Raw genomic sequence first — 27,006 nt, forward strand, 5'->3', positions numbered from 1 at the left:
TGGATGACTCAGGATTCAGTTTCTCAACAGGACGGGAGCAGACCGACCAAGTATTTCTAACCTTTAGATTTCACATCTACCAATTTACTTGATGCCATGCAGGTCCTTGTCTGCAGCCATTTCACCATTTCGCCTCACTTACTCTCTCCTGCTTCTCTGTGCACCACCCCCTCTTTGCCACCCTTAACTCCTCCTCCCTTTTTCCTGTCCAATCATAGGCCTCTTGCTGCAAGCAAACAAAGAAACAAACAAAAGGGGCAGGGAAATTTTTGCCACAAAAGAGAGCTGTTTCTAAGCGGCAGGATACTCCAATGAGCAAGGAGGGGCTCTGTCCTCAGCTATGTTCAGCCTCAGAATTCCCTGCATGATACAAACTAACAGCCAGTGAAGAGGAGGTTGAGGCCCAGTGAAATCAGTAAGACCTTCCTTGACTTTGAAAAGAGCTGTCCAAGCAGGGAAGAGGCAGAATGACCAGTCAAGCAGTTAGTCTGGGCCAACTCAGCTCACCTGGAGTATAATCTGAGCACTGAGCAAGATACGACATGTCCCTTCAGAACTCACAAGCCCAGGAAATAGCTCAAGCACCTCTTTTGTAAAGTACAGTAAACCAATAAGAAAGAAAACAATATTGGAATAAAAATGCATTGATTTAATTTTTCCACAAAAGCAAGAAGTCTGATAGAAGTTTATTCTGAGGCTATTAAAGCTACCCTCCAAGGCAACTTGTAAGAGAAGCTAAACTCATTACATTTCCCTTTGAAAAAGAAACTTTAATCTGTTTTCCAATAATTTTGATCTTTTCTCCCATTATTCCTGTCAGGTTGCTTTCTTAGATGAAGAAATGACTAAGGATATTCTCTGGTTAACTGTTGGTTTCTGTTGATGCTTCTTCTAGACATACTTTTAGGTTCCAAGTACACATTTTAGGCTATTAAACTCGAGGTAATGATGCAGAGACTGAGTAGAAGCTCTTCCGGGAGTTTGTGGCTAAAACAGCCTTACATGGCCATCATTACTCAGCTCTGCTACTCACTAACTGTAGATCTTTCAGTGTACAGTTTTCCCCTCTAAAAGATGAAAATACATAACCGCGCCCCACTGACTGATGAGGATATTACAGAAGTGGCTGAGGTCACTCTCAGAACTGTACCTTATAGACCATTTATGCCACTTACACATTGGCTATTAATGGCATAGCAGCTATTGAGACTCAAGGGCATCTTAGACCCAGAAGGTTCTTTACATTCTTTTCCTCATGCTCCTTTTTCCGTTTTCACAAATGACCTGGAACTATGAGTGAGCAACTTCATCATTCACAAAGTTTCATTCTAAAGCATTTTTTTCACATAAACTTGATCACACAAACATAGAGCCCCATGAATATTCTCCACATATGGAACTTTCGGGACATGATCTGGGGTAACAGGAGGTTAAACAAGCACTCTTAGCCTCTTTTATAAGAATACTAATTCCATCTGTGAAGCTTTAATGACTAAGGCCACTCAAAGACATCACCTGCTAATATTGTTATTTTAGGAAACAAAATTTGAGCATGAGACAAAATGAGATAATAATATGGAGACCAGGAAGTCCCATGTCAAATTCTGCCGTTGTTTTGCTTCGTCAATGCTTGCACCATCTCACTGTGTACTCACACCACAAAAAGAGATGGAGATAACAAGCACCATCCTTCATGAAGGATCTGGTTAGGTCAGGATTCTACCATAATGACATCATTTGACCTTCACCCCCTTTTCTCAAAGAGCCCACATGCAGTACAGGCCCAAGGTAGGAGTAGAGCTTCAGACACATGAGGTTTGAGGGGAAACAATTCAGCTCACAGCATGATGGGAAAAAAAGAGAGAAGAGCAGAGCTCAGATGGTAAAAGCCTTGCTTGTGGATTTGATGACACCCGTATGGGTCAGTGTACCATAATGACTTCATGACTATTGTGTCTGTTAGGAAGGCATATTTTATTTCGACTTGGACTCTACAAACCAAGAGTTTTGCAAAGTCAGTTCTTCTCCTCTGCTGTACTCTATAGAGAGCCTTTGCAGTGACCATCCTGTTTGCCCCCACTGAAACCTATGTAGAAATGAAGACCCCAGGGTGACAGCATCACAAAGAGGGACTTTGTGCTCTGACTAGGTTATTGAAGTGCTTATCCAGAAGACCTCAGAGACTGAGTTAGCCTCTTCCCCTAGACTCCAGAAAAATAAACCTGGCCTTTTAAAGTCACTAGAGTATGGAATGTGACTCAGCAGCACAACCCAACTCTGAACCACTTTGCTTTGCCACTTTCCCTCCAGCAATGACTTCCATTGCTGGTTCAAGGGATTCATTCTCTAATGGGTTAACTATTATAAAAATGTTATCTATTCTATAGAAATCATAGTACTAAGAAGAGCTGAAATGACTCAGTGAATAAACTGCATATCTGTGGGGTGGGCAGGGAATGACATAGATGACAGCATGTGTACTTTCTTATTGCATCATACCTTCTCTTTCAAAACTCAGGTTACAGTGACAGATGGCGGTTCTTCTCCAAAACAGTCAACCATTTGGGTGGTGGTTCAGGTTCTGGATGAAAATGACAACAAGCCCCAGTTCCCTGAGAAGGTCTACCAGATTAAGCTTCCAGAACGTGACCGCAAGAAGAGGGGTGAACCCATTTACAGGGCTTTTGCATTTGACAGAGATGAAGGCCCCAATGCAGAAATCTCCTACAGCATTGTGGACGGAAATGATGATGGGAAGTTCTTCATTGACCCCAAAACTGGCATGGTCTCTTCCAGAAAGCAATTCACAGCAGGAAGTTATGACATCCTGACGGTAAGATCTAATTCCCGAGTATCACTGGGGTAGGGGTGAGCCCTCTTAGTCATGCCTATTTCTTTGATTAATAAATCTCTAATGTTAATGTGCAGAAGTAGCTGCAGAAGACTGCTTTCAGGGAGCTAGTTATAGGTGAACATCTACTTCCTGGGTGATGTTCTAAATAGTGAGAGTTTCCTTCATTGTGTCCTATCAGCAAACTTTCACTGATTCTATGGCCTGCTGGAGACACACAACCACACATCCTGGGCTCATCCTAACTCATTCTTAAGGTGTTGAACATAACAGGCAGTATATATCTAGTGGAAAGTAGAAGAAACTGTGATATGCATACATACAGATTCATATGTTCACACTCACATGGACACAGACGTGCATGCACTCACACACATGCACACAAATGCATTTGATCACACAAGTGCATTCACAGTTGCACACATATTCCCCCACACATGCATGTGTATTACCACATATTACACACACTCATACATATGCTTACACACATGTACAGCTCACATATACAACCGCATATGCACATACATAATATAGTTACACATATTCACATATGGACTCACATATAAATGCACAAACTCAGTGCATGCACACAAACTTACACTCACAAACTTGTACATATATATATATATATATATATATATATATATATATATGCACACAATATACTTCCACTCACACATACATAAATTCACATACACATACATGCTCATGTATACATGTGCTCATACATCCTAACACACAAATAAGATCTCACATTGTACTTCATTCCCCTCAGCTCTCATTAGAGATGAGGTTCAGAATCATGCTATGAGGAATTAAGTTAGCTATTTCTACACAAACTATTATTCTTGCCCCTGAAATATTATGAATTGTAAGTACAACATTTAAACTTTATGGTTTCACATTTCAAAAGTTGGCTTCTGGCAGACATAGTGTGTGAGCCCTGTTTGCACTGTTTCCACTCCAGAGTCCACTCTGGAGCCTCAACTGGACACAACTTTTCTTCTCGTGACACTGTGAAGAAACTGGTCTTTTGGCTTGTTACTGTGTGAGTGAAAGCCTTCCACAGACTCAGAGCACTAAGCTGTCTTTCTGTGTTCCCCCCATATGGGAGTAGATCAAGGCTGTGGACAATGGCCGCCCACAGAAATCCTCCACTGCCCGCCTCCACATCGAATGGATTAAGAAGCCCCCGCCTTCACCTATACCATTGACATTCGATGAACCATTTTACAACTTCACCGTCATGGAGAGTGACAAAGTAACAGAGATTGTAGGGGTGGTGTCTGTGCAGCCAGCTAACACCCCTCTGTGGTTTGACATCGTCGGTAAGTTCAAGTCTCTAGAGTGGATCTGGAAATGGACTTAACTGTTTGAAGGAACTTGCCAAACAAACAAGTAAATAAATAAATAAATAATGAATGAATGAATGAATGAATAAATAAATAAATAAATTTAAAAGGCAAAAGAAAAAATGAAAAGCTAGCAATTAAACCTAAGATTAAAAATAGTGCTGGAATGCAAAAGAGCCAGTAAAATGAAAAACCAACCTGTGCTTTCGATTCTGTAGCTAAGCTGAACAGAAAGTGCTCTCTGGCTGGATTTCTCCATAGTACGTGGTTTACTGCAACCTTACTGTCCTTCTGTGTGTCATTTTAATTCTATTGTCACACTTGGCTAATCTCATTTCTAAATGTATTGATGGTACTAGACTTGCTGTCCTTCATTTCTCTCTTTTTCTTCACCTTTTTTTCTGCATTCTGTTTTTTTTTCTGCTCCCGACTGCCCTGCTTCAAGGTGGCAAGCATGCTCGAGAGATGTTCTATATTCTACAGACAGCTTGTGGGCAGAACTGTTCAACAGAAGGTACCCTTAGTGCGAACACATTTGCTAAAGTACAGCTATCCAATCTGCCTTTTACGTTTTTTTTTTTAACAAATTGAATTACATCTTTCATAACTGCCTGTGACAGACTGAAGTGCAGCCCACAGGTTTCATACATGCCTCTAACAGCAACCTCATTTCTCATGTCCAATGACTTCTTTGTTTGAGATTATATGGGGTGGGTGGTTGTTTTGATTTTTCTCCCATTGCTTTTGAGGTATATGGGGTTTTGTGGTTGTTTTGTTTTTATCTGTTTTGTAGGATGGTTTATTTAACTGGGACTTTTCCAACTGAAAATAAATGAAAATGTAATTCCAGCCCCCCTGCTTTTCTGCAGTAGTGTCATTCACAGACCAAAAAGCCTCACCAGGCAAGTCCCCTGGATGCTGTCCACAAAAGGAAGGGCAGGAAATAGAACCTAGATGTGTAGCCAGAAAGCCCCCACTCACCCTGAATAGAGAAAGCAGATGGAAGGAAGCAGGTAGGGCAGACCCAAGGAGCCAACTTTTAAATTCCTTGAATGAAAGCAAGCAAGCACGCCAGGCTGCAAAAGGAAAAGGGCAAAACACCCCTTCCACAAACCTGCAGGGAGAGTTCTGGAGAGGAAACGTGTGTAGGACAGGGAAATAAAACAGGCTGTTGTCAAAGAGGGAGGAGAGCGTGTGCCTGCCAGGGGCTGATCAGGGCTGAACTAGAGCCCACTTCCCAGGGTTCTCTATGAGCAGGGAATAAGCCAGAGGAGCACTTGTGTGGGAGAATCATTTCCTTCCTCATGATGCCTGAACAGGATAGGCAGCAACCTACCTCCCCTTCAGACAGCTGGGTCTGGGGAAAGCATTTAGAAGACTCCACATCTGGTTTCATGAAGCATAGAAAAAGAATGTTCTGTGTCTCCCAGTCAAACCTCAGAGAGTCCTCTGAATTTCCAACAATTAAGGGCTTGCCTCTACGTTTTCTGTAAAACACAAGTTTTAGTTAATTGGGATTAATCTCACCATCTTTTCATATGACCGTTCTTCCAAATTCTTCTTCCTGTCTGTCAGCGTATCTGAGATAGAACATCTTTTAACCCATGAGAAATGTTTCTACCACCATCTCAGTAGTTTCTGGCTTATTCAGTTATTATATATAATATATATATTCAGACTCTTCTTTATTCGAGGAAACATTGCACATAGTACCAGTTAGTTGTCTTTTGCCTGCCTGGACGTCTTTGGTCATCCCTTCACCAACTCACTTTGCAAAGCATCTCTGCTGACTGACAGAGCTTGCTGTTACTTGCCCAAGCTGCCAATGCACAGGAAGTCTCACTAGCACACCTTTCTCTGATGCTACCTGATTCTGAGTCCTCAGGTCAGTTTGCAATTCTTTAGCATCTCTACAAGTATGTCTAGGTGTAGGCTAGCAAGCTGCTAGGAGCACTAGGTGTCCAATTACTCACAAGTCTTTCACATTATGTTATCGGTACTACTGTACATTTTCCTTCATGCATACCCCATCTCCATTCTTCACCCTTGAGGTCAAAGCTCATGTCTCCGTCCTTGCTCTTGCTGGAGTTTATGTTGCTTTTTACTCAGGGTGAGTGAACTAAGATACAGAGACTGGTACTGATTCCTCAAGCAACCATATTAACTCCATTGTAGTAGCCCCCTAGCTCCACAGAGGGTCCATGACATTCCATTTTACCCCAGCCTCAATAGCCTCACCAGTCCAAGGAGAAAGCTGTTTATAGAGAGCTTCCCTTCTGGCATCTACACATAATCCAGGAACCATATGCAAAGTGTGGCCGTAGCTATCATGGCTCTTTATCATTGTGCTCCTAAGCACTGCTCTTCTCTTCACAGATTCTGCTTATCCCCCAACCCCCACTTCATCCATTCTACTTTGTGAATGAGAGTAGTTTTTTCAATGAAGACTCCCAGGACTGTCCCCTGATCTGGAATCCTCCATCACAGACATTTCTCTGAATCTGGTAACAGATTGCTAAATTTCTTCTACAAATTGAAGTTACTGGGCCTCCTGCCCAAACAGATAATGATTTTATTTCCATCCCCAGGTTCAGCCAACAACATCCTGAAATGCCAACTTTTTACTTCACTGTAGAACTTTGAGTCCTTTCCCAGGTGCTGGTGGTTTGCAGTAGAGGCGATCACCTTTATCAAATCTCCTAAAAACATGGTTTGTCTGCCAGAGTCATAATTTACCCACTGTGCTGACATCCTTTTCCTTCTTTTAAAACCTTTTGTTTGCTTTATCATCTTCAGGTGTTTCATCTTCACTGTCAAAATTCACCTCTTGTGAATCTTCCTTTCCTCCTTGCCTAAGCATCATCCTTGATCAAACTAGCACAGAGGGAACTAGGAGTGGGCAATGTCCCTTAGCACATAATACCCATCTGTGAGTTCTGCAGGGAGACAGAAAATAAACATGAGGTAAGGAAGGTCAGCATGGATAGGAAATGCAGCCTCGGATCCTGCTTCAAGTTTTGCCCAAATCCTCTTGTAAAGAATAAGTCAACCTGAGTTTGCACCATAGACCTAGCGTATTTGGATACTCAGGAAGAACACAGTGAGAAGCCCAGGGCATAACATCCTCATCTGCCATGTCCATCTTTAAACTGCTCAACCTGGTGAAACCTCATTCAGTAAACAAAGATGGTGTTTCAGCCTGCCTTTTCCCTTGGGAGCCTGTTCTCACTTGCACATTTACAAACATACAGGACTCTGATTTTGACTGAATTTCCTTGCCTCCTACCAGAACATGAAGTCACAGGAACACCATGTGAGCAGCATTTTGTCCCAAAGCCTAAACACTTGTGTTTTTCTAAACTCTAAAGAGACTGTGTTTCCTCTAGCTAGACCCTTCTGCTCCCAGAAACAAGCCTTACTTATAACCAAGCTAAGAAAGCTGTAATTAAAAGGCAACATAATAAAGTTCAGCTGTTGTGGATTTAAACAGCCCAACACACAGCATGTTTCCTTTCCTTGTTAAAAGGGAAAGAAAATGAAGGGAACAAAAATAATCCACAATCCTTTGCGGCTTTGTCATGTATCTTCACACTTCTCAGGAGGCTCTGCCCATCTCCTCAGCCATTCCTTGATTTACATACCTCCAATGTGCAAGCAATCTGGTTCCCAGCTCAGCTCCTGAATCATATCCTGATCGCAAATATTTGAATTATAAAGGCCGCCATCATTAACAACTCTGTATTCAAAACTGAGCCATGCTGCCTTCCAGTTTTTACCTGACTATACTTTTTACCTGAATCATCATAAAAACATGGTTCACCTTGCAAATAGGAAGCACGTGAACTACCCTGGTTTGCCTTGCTGTGTCAGGAAGCAGAAAGGGTATGAATCTCTAAATGTCCTCTGTGCTAGCCTCTCAGCCATCTTTCTGTGCGGAAGGTGGACAAGGGCTATCTTGGCCCTCAGTCAGCATGAGGTTGGGCACACCTCAGAGCGTGGGCACCTCTGCATCTTTCCTAACCTGGCAGCCACATTTCTCCATCACCACCTCTCATCTAGGCTGTATTTAGAGAAGACCTATCTATTTACAACTCACCTGCTCCCCCAACAGAGTATATTCTGCTCAGCTAGTCAAGGCACATCAAACACTCCATTCCCTAATCTGCTTTCATGCCCTAACTTGATCTCAAACAGGACTTGCTTTTCTTTTTAGTATTATCTTATTTATGGAATCATACTGCAGAAAGTTTAGAAAAATAATAAAGGCCCAAAATACCTCATATTAATTATTTTAAGAAAAGGAACCTTGGGCTAAAGTCTAGGGTTTTCTATTATTCTTTCCTACTACCCTTTCCTGCCGTCCAGCTCTTGCCCTCCATTTAAATATCAGCCTGCTGTGTGCTTGCTTCATTTCAAGGCAGAAAATTATTCATCATCACACCATAACTGGCACTGAACGTCTTTCCTTCAGTTGGGTATACATGCTGAACTCGAACGAACAGCTTGTGCACAGCTCCCTTCGTTCATTGAGATTCAGTTGCTCAGTGTCTTGGAAGCGTCTCAGTCACACCTCCCCCTGGTGACTACTAGATTTGGGTCGGTATTTTTACAATTACATGTGCAAGAGTGAAGTTAGTTTCTAGAGGAAGAACCTGAACGCTTCTCTACAGGAGAAACATTTTTTATCACTGAGTCTCTTAGCAGAAATGACACCAGAAGAAGCTTTCTCCTCGGTCAGGAGTGTCTAGCCTTTTGAGACTGAGAGATGATGTAATCTAAAAATCTCAAATCTCCAATGGAATACCCACCTTTAAAGAAAAGCTCAACTCAGTCATTCCCCCAGTGAAGTGGGCCATAGATGGTGGCCAGCACTGTTTTTATTCATGTCCTATTTCAAGAGCCTTTTCAGGAACCCCCTCCTCGATGCATTAAATTTTATAATATTGTATCAGAAGTCCAGTGTGCCTCTTCTGCTCTTTTCTTAATTCCATGACACAAATCTTGACCAAAACTGGTCCAAGTGGAATGTCCTAATGTGAATTATTGTCGTGTGGGCTGTTCACAACCTCGCTTTTAACTATCTTTGCCGCACACCCCCGCAGCAATGCATAGGCTGTGACATTTCTGAACCCTACCCTGCTGGGATTCGGGCCAGCGCTGCAGTGTTCCTCTCTGCCCACCTTTTATTTGGCCTCATGCTGTTGCACCCAACACACTCTGGCTTTGCATGTTCTGTTACTGGCTCTGAGGAAGCACATCTTGTTTAAACAGAATGCCGACAGTGAAGTCGGACTCCTTGTATTTGATTGATAGTCTCACCCCAGATGATTTGGACTTGTTTTCCCACAAAATTGAAATCACCTTTCAGGCTAAAAGGGAGCCCGGGAAAACAAGACCTGGGGGAAAGGCATGGAGTCGGTTATGAACTAGGATGCTTCAGTGTGGGTTATTAAATTGTGTGGTGGTCGATGGTGAACTGCTGGTCTAGATTCTGTGTCCCTTGTCAGAAATTCATTTGAAAACTTGGGAAGATTTTGATTTAAATGAAATCTTGGCTTAACTAGGAACAAATGTTCTAGAAATGAGTATCATATTGTACTGGCCCCATTAGTGGGTGGGAAAAGGTATAAAAGATGCTAATGATCTCTCTCTCTCTCCTATGAAGTTGGAAGTTTCTCATCTGGTGTATTTAACACAGCAAAGACAAATGAAATAAGTGAATACACACATGGCATATACATGCCGAGAGAGAGAGAGAGAGAGAGAGAGAGAGAGAGAGAGAGAGAGAGAGGATTATAAAAACTAAAACTTGCAAAAGTTGCCAGAGTATTAACAAGAACAAAAACTATGAAAAAGCATACAATCAACACCATATAAATATGTAAATGTTACACTGTTATACAGGTGGAGTGACAGCGTATTTTTGCACAGACTTTAAAGGGTCATAATCAGTGAATATGAGAGCTGAAATTGGAAGATGTTACCTGTGTTTTCTCTAATATTCATCTCCATTCATCTACAGAGAATAATTTGCACAATTCTTTTCCTTGACCCACAAATGTTTGCCTTTTTGAATAACTGACCCTGGAAAGTGAACACTATCCCCCCAAAAACAACTTAAAATAAAAGTCTGTCTTTATATTTACAAAATTAAGTAGCACTGGAAATCGGGGCAGAAAGTCTAAAGTTGGTTGCCCTGTGATTGGGACCGTGAGTTATTACTCTCCAGAAGCAACTTGAGAAGTTGCTTCCTTGTCTTCACAGGTTGCTATTGCCTTTCTTCGAGGCATGGCAAAGGTTTTGGTTGGTTGGTCAGTTTTGTTTTGTTTTGTTTTGTTTCTTTTCCCCAGCATTTACCTATTAAAGGTGAATGATTTGCCTTGCTATTTAAGATGACTGTTACCCACGCCACCCACACTGCCCATACCACCCATGTCACCCACGTCACCCATACCAGCTTTCTGTTTTATTTAACATGTGCATCAAGGACACATTCTCTTCAGTAAGAAGCACCCCTCTAAGACACACTTCTCTTCACAGGCTAGGAACCCCTTCTTCTTCTTCTGAGCCCTCAAAACCCTTTTTTGGACTTAGCATCTCGTGCTTTTCAGTAAATCAATTAAAGACATTAATTGGAAGATGAGTCTCTTTAAATGAAATTTTTGAGAACATATATCATCTCTACGCAATTTTCTGGTACCCCTGTATCTCCACAGCTTTAATTAAATGTCAAAGGCAATTATGTTCTCTCCAGTAATTAAATAATCCTAAGTGAACATGGTATCTGCAAGCAGTTGGTACTTAGAATATACATGACTACATTTTTAGAAAGTAAACCGTATTATTTATTTTTGTCACTGTAGGACAAATGCCAGTCATAATGTGTGACTCTTCATCCCCTCACTCATCCATCCACTTAATATTGTAATATTGTAATCATGAAAACATAGTGCTCAAGGGCCAGAAAAATAAAGTACAAAGGCTAGGAAATAAGAAAAGCCAACATTTTCTTTTCTAAACTATGAAATTCAATAGATACATTGCCCTACATACCAAAGTTAAATGAAATTACCATCTGAAACCAAATGTATTTCACACATGCATTTTCAGACAAAAATAAATAGTGATGGGGAACATATACTGACATTTAATTAAACCATTTTTCAATGCTTAGACCATTATCTTTTCTCCCACTTTAAAAACATATCTAATTTGGCAAGTTTATAAGTGACACTTCTATTCGAAGATAAAAGTTCACAATTCTAATGCTATCTTAAGTATGTCATTTAAAATGAAAAGATAGATGACAATTTTTCTAAACCTTTGTGTAAATTTCCTTAGAAGTTCGCTGGTGTTATATTAGCAATATATAGCACTACCTCTCAGAGTTTATGTCAATGTGTTGTGAAATCAGCAGCCTCTTGGAAGAAAGTGAATTTACACTGCCAAAAAGCCAAAAACGTTTCTCTAATTATTGCAGTACTCAGAGAGATTTTTTATGTCAAATTCATTTTTTACATTTTTCTTATCTTCCTGTAGTCATAATTTTATTTCTGACATCTAATTGAGGGACACTGAATTCTAACCAGCCAAATGTTTACCAACAATTTGTATTCACTGTAATTGGAATAGGTTTTTTTATCATTTAGAATGTATTCTATTAGAGAAAAAGCTAAATTATTCCCCAGGTTCCCAGCATGGCGGCTAAGAGGGGTTGGGGAGGGCTATTAGTCTGCTCAGTGTTTTATGGATCAGCGTATGCTCCACTACTCTGACATTACTGCTGAGGTTTTTATTTACAATACATTGTTTTTTGTGTCATTTGTTATGCTTATAGAGGATGGCTTTTGAAATATAAATTAAGTTACAAATAGTAAAGCCCCATTGAAGATTTATGAAATTAAGCCATGGGGACGCCTGCCAGAAAATATATCTATATAAAAGCACCCTATGAAGATATATGCTTCCATATACTTAATACCTTCTCAGATGTGCTAATTTCGTGTTGTTTCTGTGAAATCATCAGGGGGGAATTTTGACAGCTCTTTTGATGCAGAGAAGGGTGTTGGAACAATTGTCATTGCGAAGCCTTTGGATGCAGAACAAAGGTCGGTCTACAACATGAGTGTGGAGGTCACCGATGGAACAAATGTTGCTGTCACTCAGGTGAGATGTAAAGTTACTGACTAGCAACAATGTGCAAATATCTGCTAAAGAGAAAAACGGAAGCTATGCAAAAATAGATCCAGGGAGTAATAAATTATGTCCATGGTTTCTTTTGTTCAGAAAATTATTTTAGTGAACAACTGAGACAAAGGGTTCAATTGGTGATGGAGAATTTGGCTGCCTGGTTCATGTCAACTGTGATTGCTGGTGTATGAAAGAGCCATGTTCATTTGTTTCCTGGTCATTTACTGTGCGGTTCTCTCTGACAACAGCCAACTGAGACCTGATACTCATGGTAGTCTCTGAATTGTGGGTTCTCTATCCCAGCTTCACACTGACATAGAGTCTAGTAAGAGCATGTCCAATAGCTGATATCCAGCCCCAGAGGTCCTATTGATGTGACTATACATCTCGGGTCGAGAAGCTTCTGCTCCACTCTTGAGTTCATATGAAAGATGGTGAAAATTAGAAGAAAATTTATGGGATTGTCTGTGACTCAAACCAAGCCCCACACAGCACACACTGTAACTCCACTCTTCCTCCCTGCTTCTCTCTGTTGTTCCCATAAGCTCAGAAGACATGAATGATTGATCTGGGCCCTGGTCTCTGCTGGACCCAGATGGATAATCAGAATTTCTCTCAACACATTTAGATAGTTAGTAAGAAAGTTTTGCCAAAGCAGAAGCAAGCGAGTAATGATTTATTTTAAATATGATTTACACTTTTATGACCATGAAATTTGAAAGCAGGAGGAGGGGAATTTCATATGTTTGTCCAGACAGTTTTCTCTTGGTCTGACGCTGCTCCAAAAAAATATAACTTGAATGTTTTCTTGTATATAGATAATGGTAGAGATTGAAGGTAACAGTGGGGTTTGTTTAATGCTGCCATTTGCTTTCCATTTGACTGTAGCTATAAATGGAAATGACTTGCAGATAGACAGCCAATATGTGATAGTTCTTGATTCTCACTCTGGTCTCTTCCTGCTTATCAGGTGACTACAGGACCCTGTTTGCCTCAGAGAGTCCCTTTTGTACCCATTACCCCAGAGTAGGTATTAATACTACCTCATACAGTCTGATAATTGACCCAACTGGGACAACAACTTATATATTCTTCCAATCTAAAACCACACCACTTCTTGGCATTTTCAAAACTCAGATCTAGACACATAAATGAGACGCTCTGGCTGAGATTCCATGAGAACTGCACAGTTGAATGGTATGCTGGAAGACTAGTGCCAAACAATCCATGTCTGTTGTCGGTGCTAATTCATTTTAAATGAGAACTTTAAATTAGATTTTTTTTAATTTAGTGGTTTCTTGGCATATTCAACTCCAGTTCTTCTGTGCTACTTAAAAACCCAAGACATATTTAAGCAAAATACCAACAAGCATAGGATCCTATTCATTTCCAGACTTTGCACTAGGGTTTTAAATCAGTTGAATTAAGCAGTATTCAGTCCATCTAGAATATATAATTTATTAAGTGTTTTTGGAACGAGTGAATAAATAGATTCTACATATCCAGCAGGTCTATCTAGAAGGTACAGCAGATCTCTGAGGTACAGAGCACTCATGTTAACAACGATAATGCAAAAGTTAGCAGGAAGATTTTAGAGTTTTACAAGGATGAGATGAGCAACATTTTAGTAGCATTATTTTATAGATGTATCTTCATGCCATATGCAGCGCACTAAGGTGTTTAAGGCTATGGTAGTACAGTTTTGATTGTTATTTGAGACAGGTTACTATGCTGCCCATATTATTCTCAAACTTCTAAGCTCAACAAGCCTCCTGCCGCAGGCCCCATAGTAGGTGGGACTGAAGCATACATCTCTACATTAAGCTAATCCAGACTTAAGGCCATATGTATAATATGCACTCATAAACTAACATGGGAATGTACATTGTGCTTCTTTGAATGCAGTTGTCTGAGACCACATTTTTCCAAACTGATATACAGTTAGACTTGACTCACGAGCATTTGTAAGCAGTCTGAGAATTGGGGTAGACTTGGAGATTCCCACTAGCAAGAGCAAATTAAAGAGATTATTAATAAAGGGCATCCAGAAATTTTTCCTGTCTAAAATGTCCAAGTCATGACTTTAAGGACTAAGAACTCAGTTTCCAAAGCATGTACCATGTGTCCTTATCAAAACTCTTTGCCGTCAAAGGCCATCGACTATGTTGGACCTTTCTGCTAACCAGCCTTGGTCAGTTCAGAATGATTCATCTTTTCCCAGGATTCTCTGGACATGGCAGCATAAACAGTTCTCTTATTCAGTGTCTGGTACATTTGAACAATAGAATATTTTTTGAAATAAACAGTACAGTCTAAGCTTCTTTTAGAAACTGCTAAAATATGCTCAAATCCATGACCCCAGACAATGTAATGATTCTACCATCAAACAGATACTTTTCTCCACTAGATTAATGTTCATAGTTTTCAAACCACCTGTTCAAAATTCCTTGGAGGACATTTCTCTCCTTTGTTCACTTGAGATCATAAAGCATGGTAGGACACAGGCTTCGATCAGCCATAAACAACATCTTGAATTTTACTTCACAAATACCAAATAAATCAGAGCCTCCAGGATTCAGTGTCAACATGAAACCATTCCTTCATCTTCACTCTTGTCCTGTTCTTCTGACTCTGACTCCCACAGAGTTCTTGTCCCTTAGAGCTACAAAATCTGATGCTACATTAATATCTCTTTCTTTCGGAAGACTGCCTAGACTGAGTGCAAACTGTAAAATGGCCTGTGAACTTTGCATTACAAGTATTTCCCAGAACAAAATATGTAAACATAGCATCCCTACCTGGGCAGAAGCCACCTGATGAGATGGACAATGGCTTCTGCATGAAATCAGCCAATGTATTTATTGACAGATATAATTGCACTTTTCATATTACGACACAGAACAGAAATGACCTCACATTACCTTAGAAGCCCATAGATAAGCAAGGAGGTCTGGATTAAAGGGGGAAGAGGAAAGAGTGAAGTTGTCTCTGGACTGTCTGCTTCAAGTAAAGATGAAGAGTCTCAAGGAGCCCTGGTTATTGCAAGCAGCAGGATTAGGAAGTATGAAGTATCCATCCAGGGAGTAGGATAGGGGGCTCATAAAGGACAGAATGAAACACCAAAGAAGAGTCACCATCTACCCCAACATAAGTAGAATTACAGGGTTTTAAGTGGATCCCAGATCTGGGTCTCAGACAGGACACTGTCCATTTGCATTAGAAAGGAGCCAAGACCCTTTATATAAATAGCTAGCCCCATGTTTAGAACAAGAGTATCAATCATTTTATCCTACTAAAGACTCATAAGGTCATGTTAAAAATGGAGACTAGAGGCTACTTAAGTTGGCTTTCATTAGATACACATGGGTAGGTCCCTCAATTTTCACAATGACTTTATAAAGCAGGAACTAAGAATACTCATTACAGGCAGAATTTGTATTTCATACCTCCCCCAAGAAAATGTTTACACTCTAAATTTGAGAGTGTTGATTTATTGCATTATATGACAGAAAGGACTTACAAAATACAATGAAAATCACAAGACTCTGAGTAGGATCTGTCTACTAACGGAACCTTAACTGCCAGTTTTCTCCAATTGGCATGAGAAAGGCAAGAAAGGGAGAAGACAGGCAATCCAGTGCAAGAAGATTGGAGATAATTTGAATATGAAGGTAGACTCAAGATATTGGGGAGCCATCAAGGAAATGGGGAGCCCAATTCTGTAGCCAGAAGGTACTATATTGAGCCTGAATGAGAAAGAAGAACTTTTTAAAAAGAATGCATTTATTGCAATCTCTTGAGTTTGGTCTTGATTTTTATATTCAGAACTATGAGGTAATAATAATATCAGGTGTCATTTTTAACATGTAAGGTGGTAATAACTTTTCATGGCAGAATTATGAAACTCATTGACTACTGTCATCTCCATTTTATTGTTAAGGAAAAGAGTCAAGCGGTTTGAGGAGAACCTGAACTCAGACCCACACAGGCAGATACTAGAGCCTACTTACACCAAATCTTAAAGGGAACATAAGACTTTGGTATCTGTTCTAAGACAGGAGCTACAAGAAGATTTTTAACTTGGTCTCCTGAGAAACATGACACCATCTGTAACCTTCAGACTATCTCCTAGCTATCCATAGGTCCAGCCTTCTCTTAATACAGCTTTAACCCCAAAGACATATGTTTCCAAAGATGATCCATTATGAATATTAATACTCTTTGTACATCTCCCATCAGAGCTACTGCATCTTTATAGAAAATATAAATAAATTCAGAACATGGCTCTCCCAAAGGCTCAGTGGATGAAAAGACATACAAATACATAGCATTTAGTGTTTACATAATGAGACTCAACAAGTATCATTAGGAAGGTCCATTTCCCTGTGACCCTGGAAAAGTGAAATCAGGAGTTATTGCCTTTTGTTTGCAGGAAGAAATTGAGGCTCAGACTACTTAAGTAGCCTGCCTGGATTCACATAAAAGAGATACAAACCCACTTCTCCTTTGCAACATTCTTCTACACATTTATATCTACAAAATACACAACTTCATCCCTATGGAAAGCATCTTGTAGAGTGAAAAAAATGTTGACCCAGAATCAGGAGGCACAAGTCCAAATTGGCACTTGACCTGTGTGTATTCCCATGGAAGGCAGCTTACTCTGTCTAAGACTCAATCTTCTTCACAGTGAAATGAGCCTACGTGCTTCACAGATGGCTGTAAGAATGTAGAAAGATGAGAAGGTTCTTGGAACTATTACATGCTGAACACATGTATACTTTATTAATACAATATGATACTCAACGTAAAATTGGGATAACATACCTAATAGCTATAAATTACTTGAGTGATCTTTTTTGTTATATGAGAAGGAAAAAGGAGATAGTCTTGGCCAAATAATAATCTAAAAGCTATGTTGATTTGCTTCAGGGACTCTGGAAATTATATTTTGTTATTTTTTCTGAATATCCTTTTTTTTTTAATTCAAGGCATGGTTTGGGTTTGTAAAGCTAGAAAAATAAGCTTGTTCTTCTGGGGTCCACAACCAAGTCTGACACTAAACATCTCCATAGCCTTCAAAATTGTCAAGCCCAATATAGGCTGTCATGTGAGCTTAGCCTGTGTTGATTGGCATTGGAGTGAGGAAGACCTATGACCTGATTCCTAAATCTAGCCTGGACCTTCCTTCATCCTGTGGATTCCATCACTAGGACTGCTTGGAGTCCCTCACTGCCCTACTTACTTACAACACAGATTTTACTTTTGAGTGTGTCTCCTTTCTTGATGCTATTCTGTGTCCACATATGCTTCAAAAGGTAGAAAACCAAACTATGGTTTTTTTTCTAAAAATGTTTGTTAGATCAGGGGACTCCCAGATATCTCTTCCCCTATCAAGAGTTCTTTTACATCCAGTTTCATTTCATTTGCCTCAAACATGTAAAAACTAGCAGTGACCCAAACTTTCCTTCAGTGTTTAAATTAAGGAATGGCCAAAGTGTCCCAGCTACATATGAGACTTCCTGTTAAAAAAAAAAAAAAACAAAGAAAGAAAGAAAACCTTTTGCTATATGTAATAGATCTACACCTGATAGCTTATGTGAAAATCAATTTTTGAAAATAGATTCTCAAGGCAGGACACTTTCTATTCAAACTAATTTCTTAATTAATGTTTCTGGGATGAGACTAGGCATACCAGTTATCTATTTTGTGAGTTACATACATTTGTTAACATATATATGATGTATAAATTTATTCTGAATGTATACGTAACCTAAGTGCATGAGATGATGATTATAAATAAATATAGAGCTGGCTCTGAAGAAAGCGGATTTGAATCTATCCTTGTTCTTGTGACTTTGGGGACATCCCTTAACATTTTTCTCCATTGAGAAACCAGATATAATAGAGTCTAAGGAGCAAATATGATGCATATTTCTACACAGAAAGCAACTGTGATTTAAGTCTTCTATTCATATATTTCAAAATAAAATCCATGCGCTGGAGAAGTCTTCAAGGGGCATCTCTCCTGGAAAAAAAAGATATTTTAAACTTCACTTTAGAAAGGGCAACAGAGGTAGAACAGAATTTCAATAATTTCGGATTTAATTGGTCTTGCCCAACAATTTGCCCCAAGGCCCATTCTACCGTGAGCATTTGTAAAGCAGGGCCTTGGCACCTCCCCAAACTTATCTTAGAGGAGCCTGTAGAACACAAAGTGTTTGTGGGGGGCAGCATTGAAACCAGCCCTGGAGATACTTCCCATGCCTGGGTTTCCTCCTGCCTTGAGTTCTTTGTGCTTTTGTAAGCTTCGCAATTACCACTTTGAACACAACATCTCTGAGAGTTACTTTGCTTTGTTAGTTCAGGAGCTCACTAATGGCCCCAACTGTGGGAAATAAGAAGCAAATGAGGAAAAGGAAGTCTTTTACAGAGGAACACTTGTTCTGACTGTAGATTAGGCTCAGGACAAAGCAAGCAGAAAGAGGCAAGCATTTCAAGATCACATCAACTTTGAAACTCCAGGAAGGTCAGGGCAGCCTGCTGGCCAGAAAGGCTTTTACATCTGTTGATGTGACTGCCACTCTGAAAACAAATATTTTAGCCTCTTGGCTAAGTTACTTGAACTTTTTAATGATTTGGCACTCAAAGAATGCAAATACATTGGTGATAAAAACAATACACAAAACTTTGTTGGCACACTTCCTGACCTCTGTTGCAAGTACAAACTAAGGGACCAGGTCTATGCCTGTTAGTGTGTCTCCTAAGTGAAAACTGTGGGCCCACAAATGTGGTGAAATGATTTTCATCCCACCCAGCAAAGCACATCTCAACCACAGTAAGCAGCTGTGCTGCTATTTGTAAGGGTAGAGTATGTCTGGATATATTTATTTGAAAAAAAATCAATGATTTTGTAGAATACAGTCAAATGCTAAGATATTATTTTTGGTTGTGAGCCCAGCCTTTAACAGCTGAGCCATCTCTCCAGCTCAAGATATTATGTAATAGAAAAATCATTAGTGATTCTTCTATTAGTCGGCATAAGATAAGAACAGGTACCACACATACTGCAATGTAAAACTGTGCAGAAAGGGACAGAGCAAGCAGGCAAGATAAAGCACTTTGACCCAGAAAAATTATAAAGGAAAAGGTAAAACCACCTCCAGTTCCCCATACACCCCTAAAAATGTAACACAGAAAGAAATGCAGAGCCATGTAGAGAAAAATTAAACTAGATGTTGCCCTCACATATTTCAAGAAAAACTCTAAATATACCAGAAACGAAAATGAAGTAATATAAAGCATATAAACACCATCTACAAAAGAACATGTACTCATCCAAACCATGGAGAGGGGGGAAACATGCCCAACTGACTAACCATCCAGAAACAATAGTTAGCTGGATGCATTTCCTTCCTTGTGGCACGCTGAAGAACTCACACCCAGAATAAACTCCATGGCAGAATTTAGCACAACCTTGTCATTTATATCACCACATTTCCAAAAGAAAAGAAGGAAGAGAAACCTTCTAGCCCACAGAAGAATAAGCTGGCATACGAAGCTGAACAGAAAAAGAAGTGCAAACAGTTCTGAAATATATGAATCTGTGTTCCTCATTGTGGCTCATAATAGGAACATGCAAACGAAGGCAACATTGAGGTGCCACTTCTCATCCAGCAGGTTGGCAAGGGCTCCAAGTCTTCCCACACACCCTGTTGGCAAGGCTGGAGTGACAGTCGTTTATGCATATTGTTGTGGGAACGCAATGCACATTGATAAAGCCTTGGAAGAGTGGAACATAAAAATGATTTCACAAAACTATAGAAACATTTATCCTTCCATCAAACTGTCCTAATGCCAGAACCCAACTGTATGCCAGAGAAATTAAAAGACATAAGCACATTTCCTTTTTTTACATACTCTATGTAAATAATAGAAAAGTCTTATTGAGCCCAGAATGACCTGAACTGACCAGAATATGGGGCAAGGTCCCCGACACTGCGGGGAAGGGGCACATGGACATCACCTTTGAGCAGCTAGCAGCTCTGCCCTACATCCACTAGATATCACCTGCACCCTTCTTTGAGTTGTGACAACTAACACTGTCTCCAGATGCTTCTGACAGTGACTCTTATGCCAGTTGGGAATAATATACATTTTATGCCCTTTGTAATTCCTAATTTAATAAGAAGTGAACTAGTGTCACATGGGAAATGTATATTGTATCACTATATTGACAAAACAGCTGAGAAACCATGTGCTTTTAATAAAAGTTATCTACAAAAGAGAAGGGGAGAGCAGGGAAGCCAAGCTTCTTTAAATTCTTTCATTTTTTTCTTCAACAGTCTAATAATTATACAATGTATCCTGACCATATTCACCCCACTCCCTCGTCTTCTTCTCCCATCCCTCTTTTCCAGCAATTCTCCCCTTACATCCTTTTTCTTATGACTCACTGAGAAATTAAACCTCCCTGAACACCCTTTTGGTCTGATTTAAATGATTACAATGACAAAACAAGAAATTAAATGTTGAAAAAGCAAGTATGTGAGTTAAGCATGTACCCAAACAGAGCTGACATATTTTCTTCTTTAACAACGACTTAAACTGGACACATACTCAGAGATGAACTCATTAGGCATCATGAGAAATCTGCCTGTCCCTGGTACTGTCTTCTGTGAACATGGCTAGGTTCCATAATAAAGTCCCCAGGCTCCTTGGTTCAAAAAGGAACTGCTTCAAAGTAAGGCCTGAACTATCCTTATTGGTTCAGGTAATAAATCATTCTCAATCCTAGAAAAAAAAACCTTCTAAACTTTGGAAATAAATGGAAGCACATTATATATGAATCTACTTCTGAAGAAATATGGCAATGGATGTTAATCATCTAATCCAACTCTGGGTTCCTCCATGGAGCTTCATCTCAGGAATAAGAGCACTGAAAAACAGTATCAACTTGTCTTGGATAACTATAATAGAAATGCAGGCTTTATTATTCTGAGTCCTTTGCATTCATATTTCAAACAAAACAATGACTAATTATGATCTTGTCACTGATTATAAAAAAAGTCAGCATCAGACGGGGGGAAACAAATGCAGAAACAATGACACTAAGTAAAAAAAAAATCACTAAAATTGGAAACATCTGGGAACTCATGAAATTTTGATTATTTTTTTTAGTTCTCTCCTAATTTTTTCCAGTTGATAAAAGCAAAATTTAAGTCAATCCACTAAAAGAATTCCCAGTACTAGATTGCAATCTCAAAATAGCATTTCTAACAAAAGAAAGGAAAGGAGAAACCAAAGTGGTTTTTTGGAGCAGTGGATAATGCAAGAATAGAAAATGTTCAAGACACCCTAAAAACTATTACCAGTCACAATAATCAGAAAGTAAGGGAGCTGTCAAGGAATGTAGTTCAACACCAAAGTGCTTTACCTTTTTAACAGTAAAGTACAATAAGACCCTAGGTCCTGGCCTTAGCATATCAAAACCAATCAATTAATCAATTAAAGAAGAGAGAAGGGAAGTGAGAAAAGAAGAAAGGGGCAAATTTAAGAACAGCAGGACAGTGTCAAAAAGAAACAAACCTCAAGCTCCAACCTAAACACAATTGTACTGGCTAAGACAAGACTTCTCATTGCAGTAAACATGAGTATTGCAATGAATGGACAGAAGAGTCAAATATGATAGAACTAGCTAGGGAACCAAAGAATGAGTTCTCATTATGTTAAAAATGCTACCATTATCATTGTGCTAAGCGTCAATGTAATGCTTGGCCATAAATGACACCTATATCACCCCTCCCCTGGCCAATGCTCAGCAAACATCACAAAGGTGGAGGCTGAACAGTGAGAAGAGCCAGGAGTTGGGGAGGACAAGAACAAAACAGTATCTTTTGTACATGACAGGACAGTTGCACCCAAATACTCAAAGGAGCTTTGTTGACCTCCACGTGACCCACACAAGATCAAGCCAGTCCACATCCCAGCACAGAAAAGAGAAAGAGACATAAGATCTTATCTCAGCTGATATAATGGGGGAGGAAGAATCAGTTTACTTAAGGGTGTGGCCAGTGGTAGCTAACCATGCTTCAATGCACCTGTGAGTATGTGAAGCACAAATTGAACACACTGAGTTGTTTTCATTTACTTTTTACTTTAAAAAAAGATGTATTCATTTATGGTATATAAGTATTCTACCTACATATACACCTACCTGCCAGAAGAGGGTATCAAATCACATTTATAGATGGTTGTAAGCCAACAATGTGAACATGTGGTTTCTGCGAATTGAACTCAGGACCTCTGGAAGAGTAGCAGTGCTTTTACCACTAAGCCTATCTCCAGCCACACTGAGTATTTTTTTAAGAGTAATGGGGACCATGAAGTTCAAGAGAAAGGAGGTAAGAAGTAGATCTGAGAAGTCTCAGGAAAAGGATTGGGGACTAGTAAACATGATCAAAATACACCAAATAAAATTCTCAAAGAGTTAATAAAATATTACATTTTAAAAAAGAGAGAGAGGCTGAGTTGGTTAGTTTTGTGTCAACTTTACAAAAGCTGGAGTCATTTAGAAATAGGGACTCACAATTAAGAAAATGCTTTCATTAAGATTGACCTAGAGGCACAACTGTTAAGCATTTTCTTGATTAATTATTACGTGGGAGGGCCCAACCCACTGTGAGTGGTGATACACGGGGCCTATGGTCCTGAGTTGTATAAGAAAGCAAGCTGGTTAAGTGTCCCTCCATGGCCTCTGCTTCCATTTCTACCTCCAGGTTCTTGCCTTGGGTTCCTCCCATGACTTCCTTTGATGACAAACTGTGATATGAAAATGTAATATGAGTTGTTTTTGTCATGATCTTTATCACAACATATCACATAGAAACATAACTAATAAAATAAATGCAGACCAAAACTTGATAGAGCATAATTACGCTTAAAAATATTAATCATTGCCCACTCTCAGTGGAGCCAGGGAAGCATCAACATATTTTGAAATAAGGGAAAGAGTTTGTAATTACCCTGCCTTTCCTCTGCATGGTAATCAAACAGTAACCAAAGATCTGGGAAAATTTTTATGGAGCTTTTCCAGCTATAAAGAAAGGAATTATCCTAGAATCAGTACATTAAACATTTTAAGTTTTCCCATTGATTAGCCTTTAATGATCACCAATGACAGCAAGCATCATAGTATAAGAGAGCAAACCAGAAGAATGCATCTTCAGAAGTACATGGTGTTGCTCAAGAAGGATGTTTGCAAGAATAAATAAAATTGAATAGGAACTAGAACCTGAAGCATATCGTGCCTCCTAGACCACACTAGCAATGTATAACAAATATGAAGACTGATCGTGTAGAGAAAAGCCACGGGAATGCTGCAAGCAAAATTCAGACTGGCAACTACACAGAAAGATATCAGTCTCTTCCATACAATAATCAGCATGTGGAAGAGAAAATCATGAGGATTTACAAAGAAATAAAGAGAGACTCTATAAAGTAAAATATGAAGGGACGTGTTAAATACAACGCTTGAACCTTTTGTACTACAAATAAAATTAGTTTACATATGCATATGTACAGTGTATTTAACAGTGGGGAAATATTAGCAGAGAATGTACATTTACCATTAAGGAATTGCTAATTTATTTTGTTTTTGAAATAGGAACAATAATGCTATTATAAGTATTTGTACATGTGCTTTTATTCATCCTACAAGCCCCTACCTCTTAGAAATGTATACTGAAATGATGTGATAACTGTGACTTTCTTCAAAATAATCTGGGGTAGCAGATGGAGATGATTAGGAAGAAAGATGAAACTAGATGATTAGCCATGAGCTGATCACTATCAAAGCTGAGTGATTAGCATAAGTCCTGCCCAGAAAGTTCCATAGCACAGTGTCTTATGAGGAAACAATGGCAGCTTCATAATGGCAGCTTCATACTGTAGCTCTCTGATCAAGTTTATGGCTAGTCTTCTCTCAGATAAAGGACAAGCACAGGGTGAGATTATGGCTGCTCAGAAGCTCTGAGCACAGTCCAACCCGCATGCACTCCTTCCTTCCTGCACCCGACCTCATCTTGATCTCTTTCCCCACTTTGTATTAATTATGTTATTAATTAATTATTTGTTGTAAAACAAATACCTAGCAAAATGACTATCTCAGGGTGGGTTTTGCCTTGTAGCTTAGTAGGATACATTGCACAGTGACAGGCAAACAAGGCTGCAGGACTGTGAGGGGCTGGTCAGCTTGCTTCCTTCTTTTTTCCTTTTTACTCAATCTGATACCCAGCCCACAGGTTTGTGCCCCTTCCATCATCAGATAAAACTCTCTAGAAATATCCTCAATGTCATATGTAGAAGTGTGTCTCCTAGGAGATTTCCAGTCCAGTCAAGTTGACAAAGAAGTTTAATCCCTGCACTGTTGCCATGTTTGTCGACAATAAGAAATAACACATAGATAGGTCTTTAGGCACTAGAAGCTTCCAAATGAAGGTCACCTTGTAATCATGCACAATATGCCCTAGATAAGTCCATAGAATTACCACCTCTCGTGGCTATCTCAGCTGTTCAATTATTAATGAGATTATAGATCCAACCATAATTGATGTTGCTGCTAATGTGAGCTGATGGTTTGCCATCAACCAGTTACCGGCAGAATGTTTTTAAAAGAGAGCTTCCTCTATGCTGAGATTGCTGCTAGAAGCTAGGATCCAAGTATACAAAGAGGGAGAAAATAAAAAGGTGACCTCTTTCATTCCCCGCTGATGAGTTGATATTCCTTATCACGCTCGTTTTCTTTTTAACTACAGGTATTTATCAAAGTGCTGGATAATAATGATAATGGCCCAGAATTCTCCCAGCCACATTATGATGTGACCATTTCTGAGGACGTGCTTCCTGATACAGAGATACTGCAGATTGAAGCCACAGACAGAGATGAGAAGCACAAGCTGAGCTACACCATCCACAGTAGCATTGATGCCATCAGCATGAGGAAGTTCCGGATGGATCCCAGTACAGGCGTGCTCTACACTGCTGAAAGGCTGGACCATGAGGCCCAGGACAAGCACATCCTCAACATAATGGTAGGACCAGACTCATAATTTTTCTCTCCTGACAGAACCATCAACCAACCAAGGCATGTACTTCAGGAAGCCAGGGACCATAAATTCTATAAACCTAGCCTTTGCACTGTCAGGTTTCATGTAGTTTTGCCTTTGTATTTCAATGAAGAAGTTACTGTTCTAAGATGGTAACTCCATATTTCTTGTCAACCTGAAATACTAGATGTATTCTGTTCAGGAAATGTTGCTGACAGATGGTTTAGAGAGGAAAGCAACAGACAATGTTCCCAACTCTAGGATTTGTTTGGAGCCATAAGATTGTGTCAAAAGTTTAGAAGACTCTCTTGATTAGTTTTTCACAGAGTAATAATTTGCTCAGCCCACATGAAGCTCAGTCCTTGGAAGTGTTCAGAGACCCAATCTATGATATATTGCACTGGTGACCCAAAAAGAACTGAATATACATTAAATCTTCAGAGACCCATGGTTCTGAATGAACTTACCTTCCTTCAAATTATATAGAAGTATCTTTGCTTTTGAAGTGAGGTTATTGGTTAATCCATACAGTGGATAAGGAAGAGGAGTAAAATATGTCATTGATTCATTTATAGCTTATAATCTGTCCTTGTAATGGGCCTTAGAACAACATTGGCAGGTATAGCCTCTGCCTATCAGGGCTCCCATTGTACACCTAAGGAACAGGAAGGGTAACCATGATTTAGTCTTGTGGACTGACTGAGTTTGGGATGCCTAAACCTATGAATGCCCAAGTCATCAACAACAGAAGCAAACTTTTTCTTCACTGGGAATCTTCTTGGACAAGAGATAACTTAAGGGTCATCTCCACAGCTATAGTTTCCACTTAAGAACCCAGGAAACAGAGGGTTAGTTCCCAGAGGCCACCTGGTACAGCAGTATAGCCATTCATACATTCATCCATTCACCGATACTCTTAAGAATGTATTGTGTACCAAGCACTGAGATGACAGTCTTCACACTCTTGGGGCTAATGTTTAATTCATTTAAAAAAAATCCACGAATAGAGTTTGGTTGTATCTTTGGGTGTGGACAATCAAGCTCTAGAAATCCAACATGGCACACTGGACATGTCAATGGTTACACCATGTTTTAGGAACAAAAGCCTTACAGTGGTGACTAACCTCATTCTCATTGTTTTTCAAGTCATTTCTGTTCTTTTCCTCAGAAAATTCAGAAATCAGTTTGGTTGCCCACTGTCATTTGTTGTTTATGTAGTTAGATGCTTAGAACACGTGACTGCTCTCGGTCACCTTTATCCAAGCCTTCCCTGTTCCTTCCTTCTGTGCACTAGTCATGAAATGCCTTTCTCCTTGATAGCTCTTCTTGTATATGTTTCAGTGGCTTCACACCTCTCTGGAGTTACACATTCTAAAACTGAGCAAGCCAAGGGTACTAATTCGGTTAACAATACATCAGACAATAATAGTACCACATGGATAAAGAGTAGATTATTTACAAGCTTCAGCTACATGCAATTCAGAGGAATATTACAGCCATTAAGCAG

General features: G+C 39.6%; 1 protein-coding gene across 3 annotated transcripts in view; it reads left to right on the top strand.

Annotated features, from left to right (window-relative positions):
* Fat3 (FAT atypical cadherin 3) overlaps positions 1–27,006 on the top strand; it is a 577,941-nt gene that overhangs the window by 456,996 nt on the left and 93,939 nt on the right. For all 3 annotated transcript variants that reach the window (XM_028763348.1, XM_028763349.1, XM_028763347.1), the window contains 4 exons: positions 2,519–2,833; positions 3,969–4,179; positions 12,230–12,369; positions 25,209–25,484. In XM_028763348.1, the coding sequence (XP_028619181.1) occupies positions 2,519–2,833; positions 3,969–4,179; positions 12,230–12,369; positions 25,209–25,484 (942 nt within the window). The remainder of the gene's footprint in view (positions 1–2,518; positions 2,834–3,968; positions 4,180–12,229; positions 12,370–25,208; positions 25,485–27,006) is intronic.

The sequence above is a fragment of the Grammomys surdaster genome, unplaced genomic scaffold (genome assembly GCF_004785775.1).
Source record: "Grammomys surdaster isolate TR1022 unplaced genomic scaffold, NIH_TR_1.0 138, whole genome shotgun sequence".
Lineage (NCBI taxonomy): Eukaryota > Metazoa > Chordata > Mammalia > Rodentia > Muridae > Grammomys > Grammomys surdaster.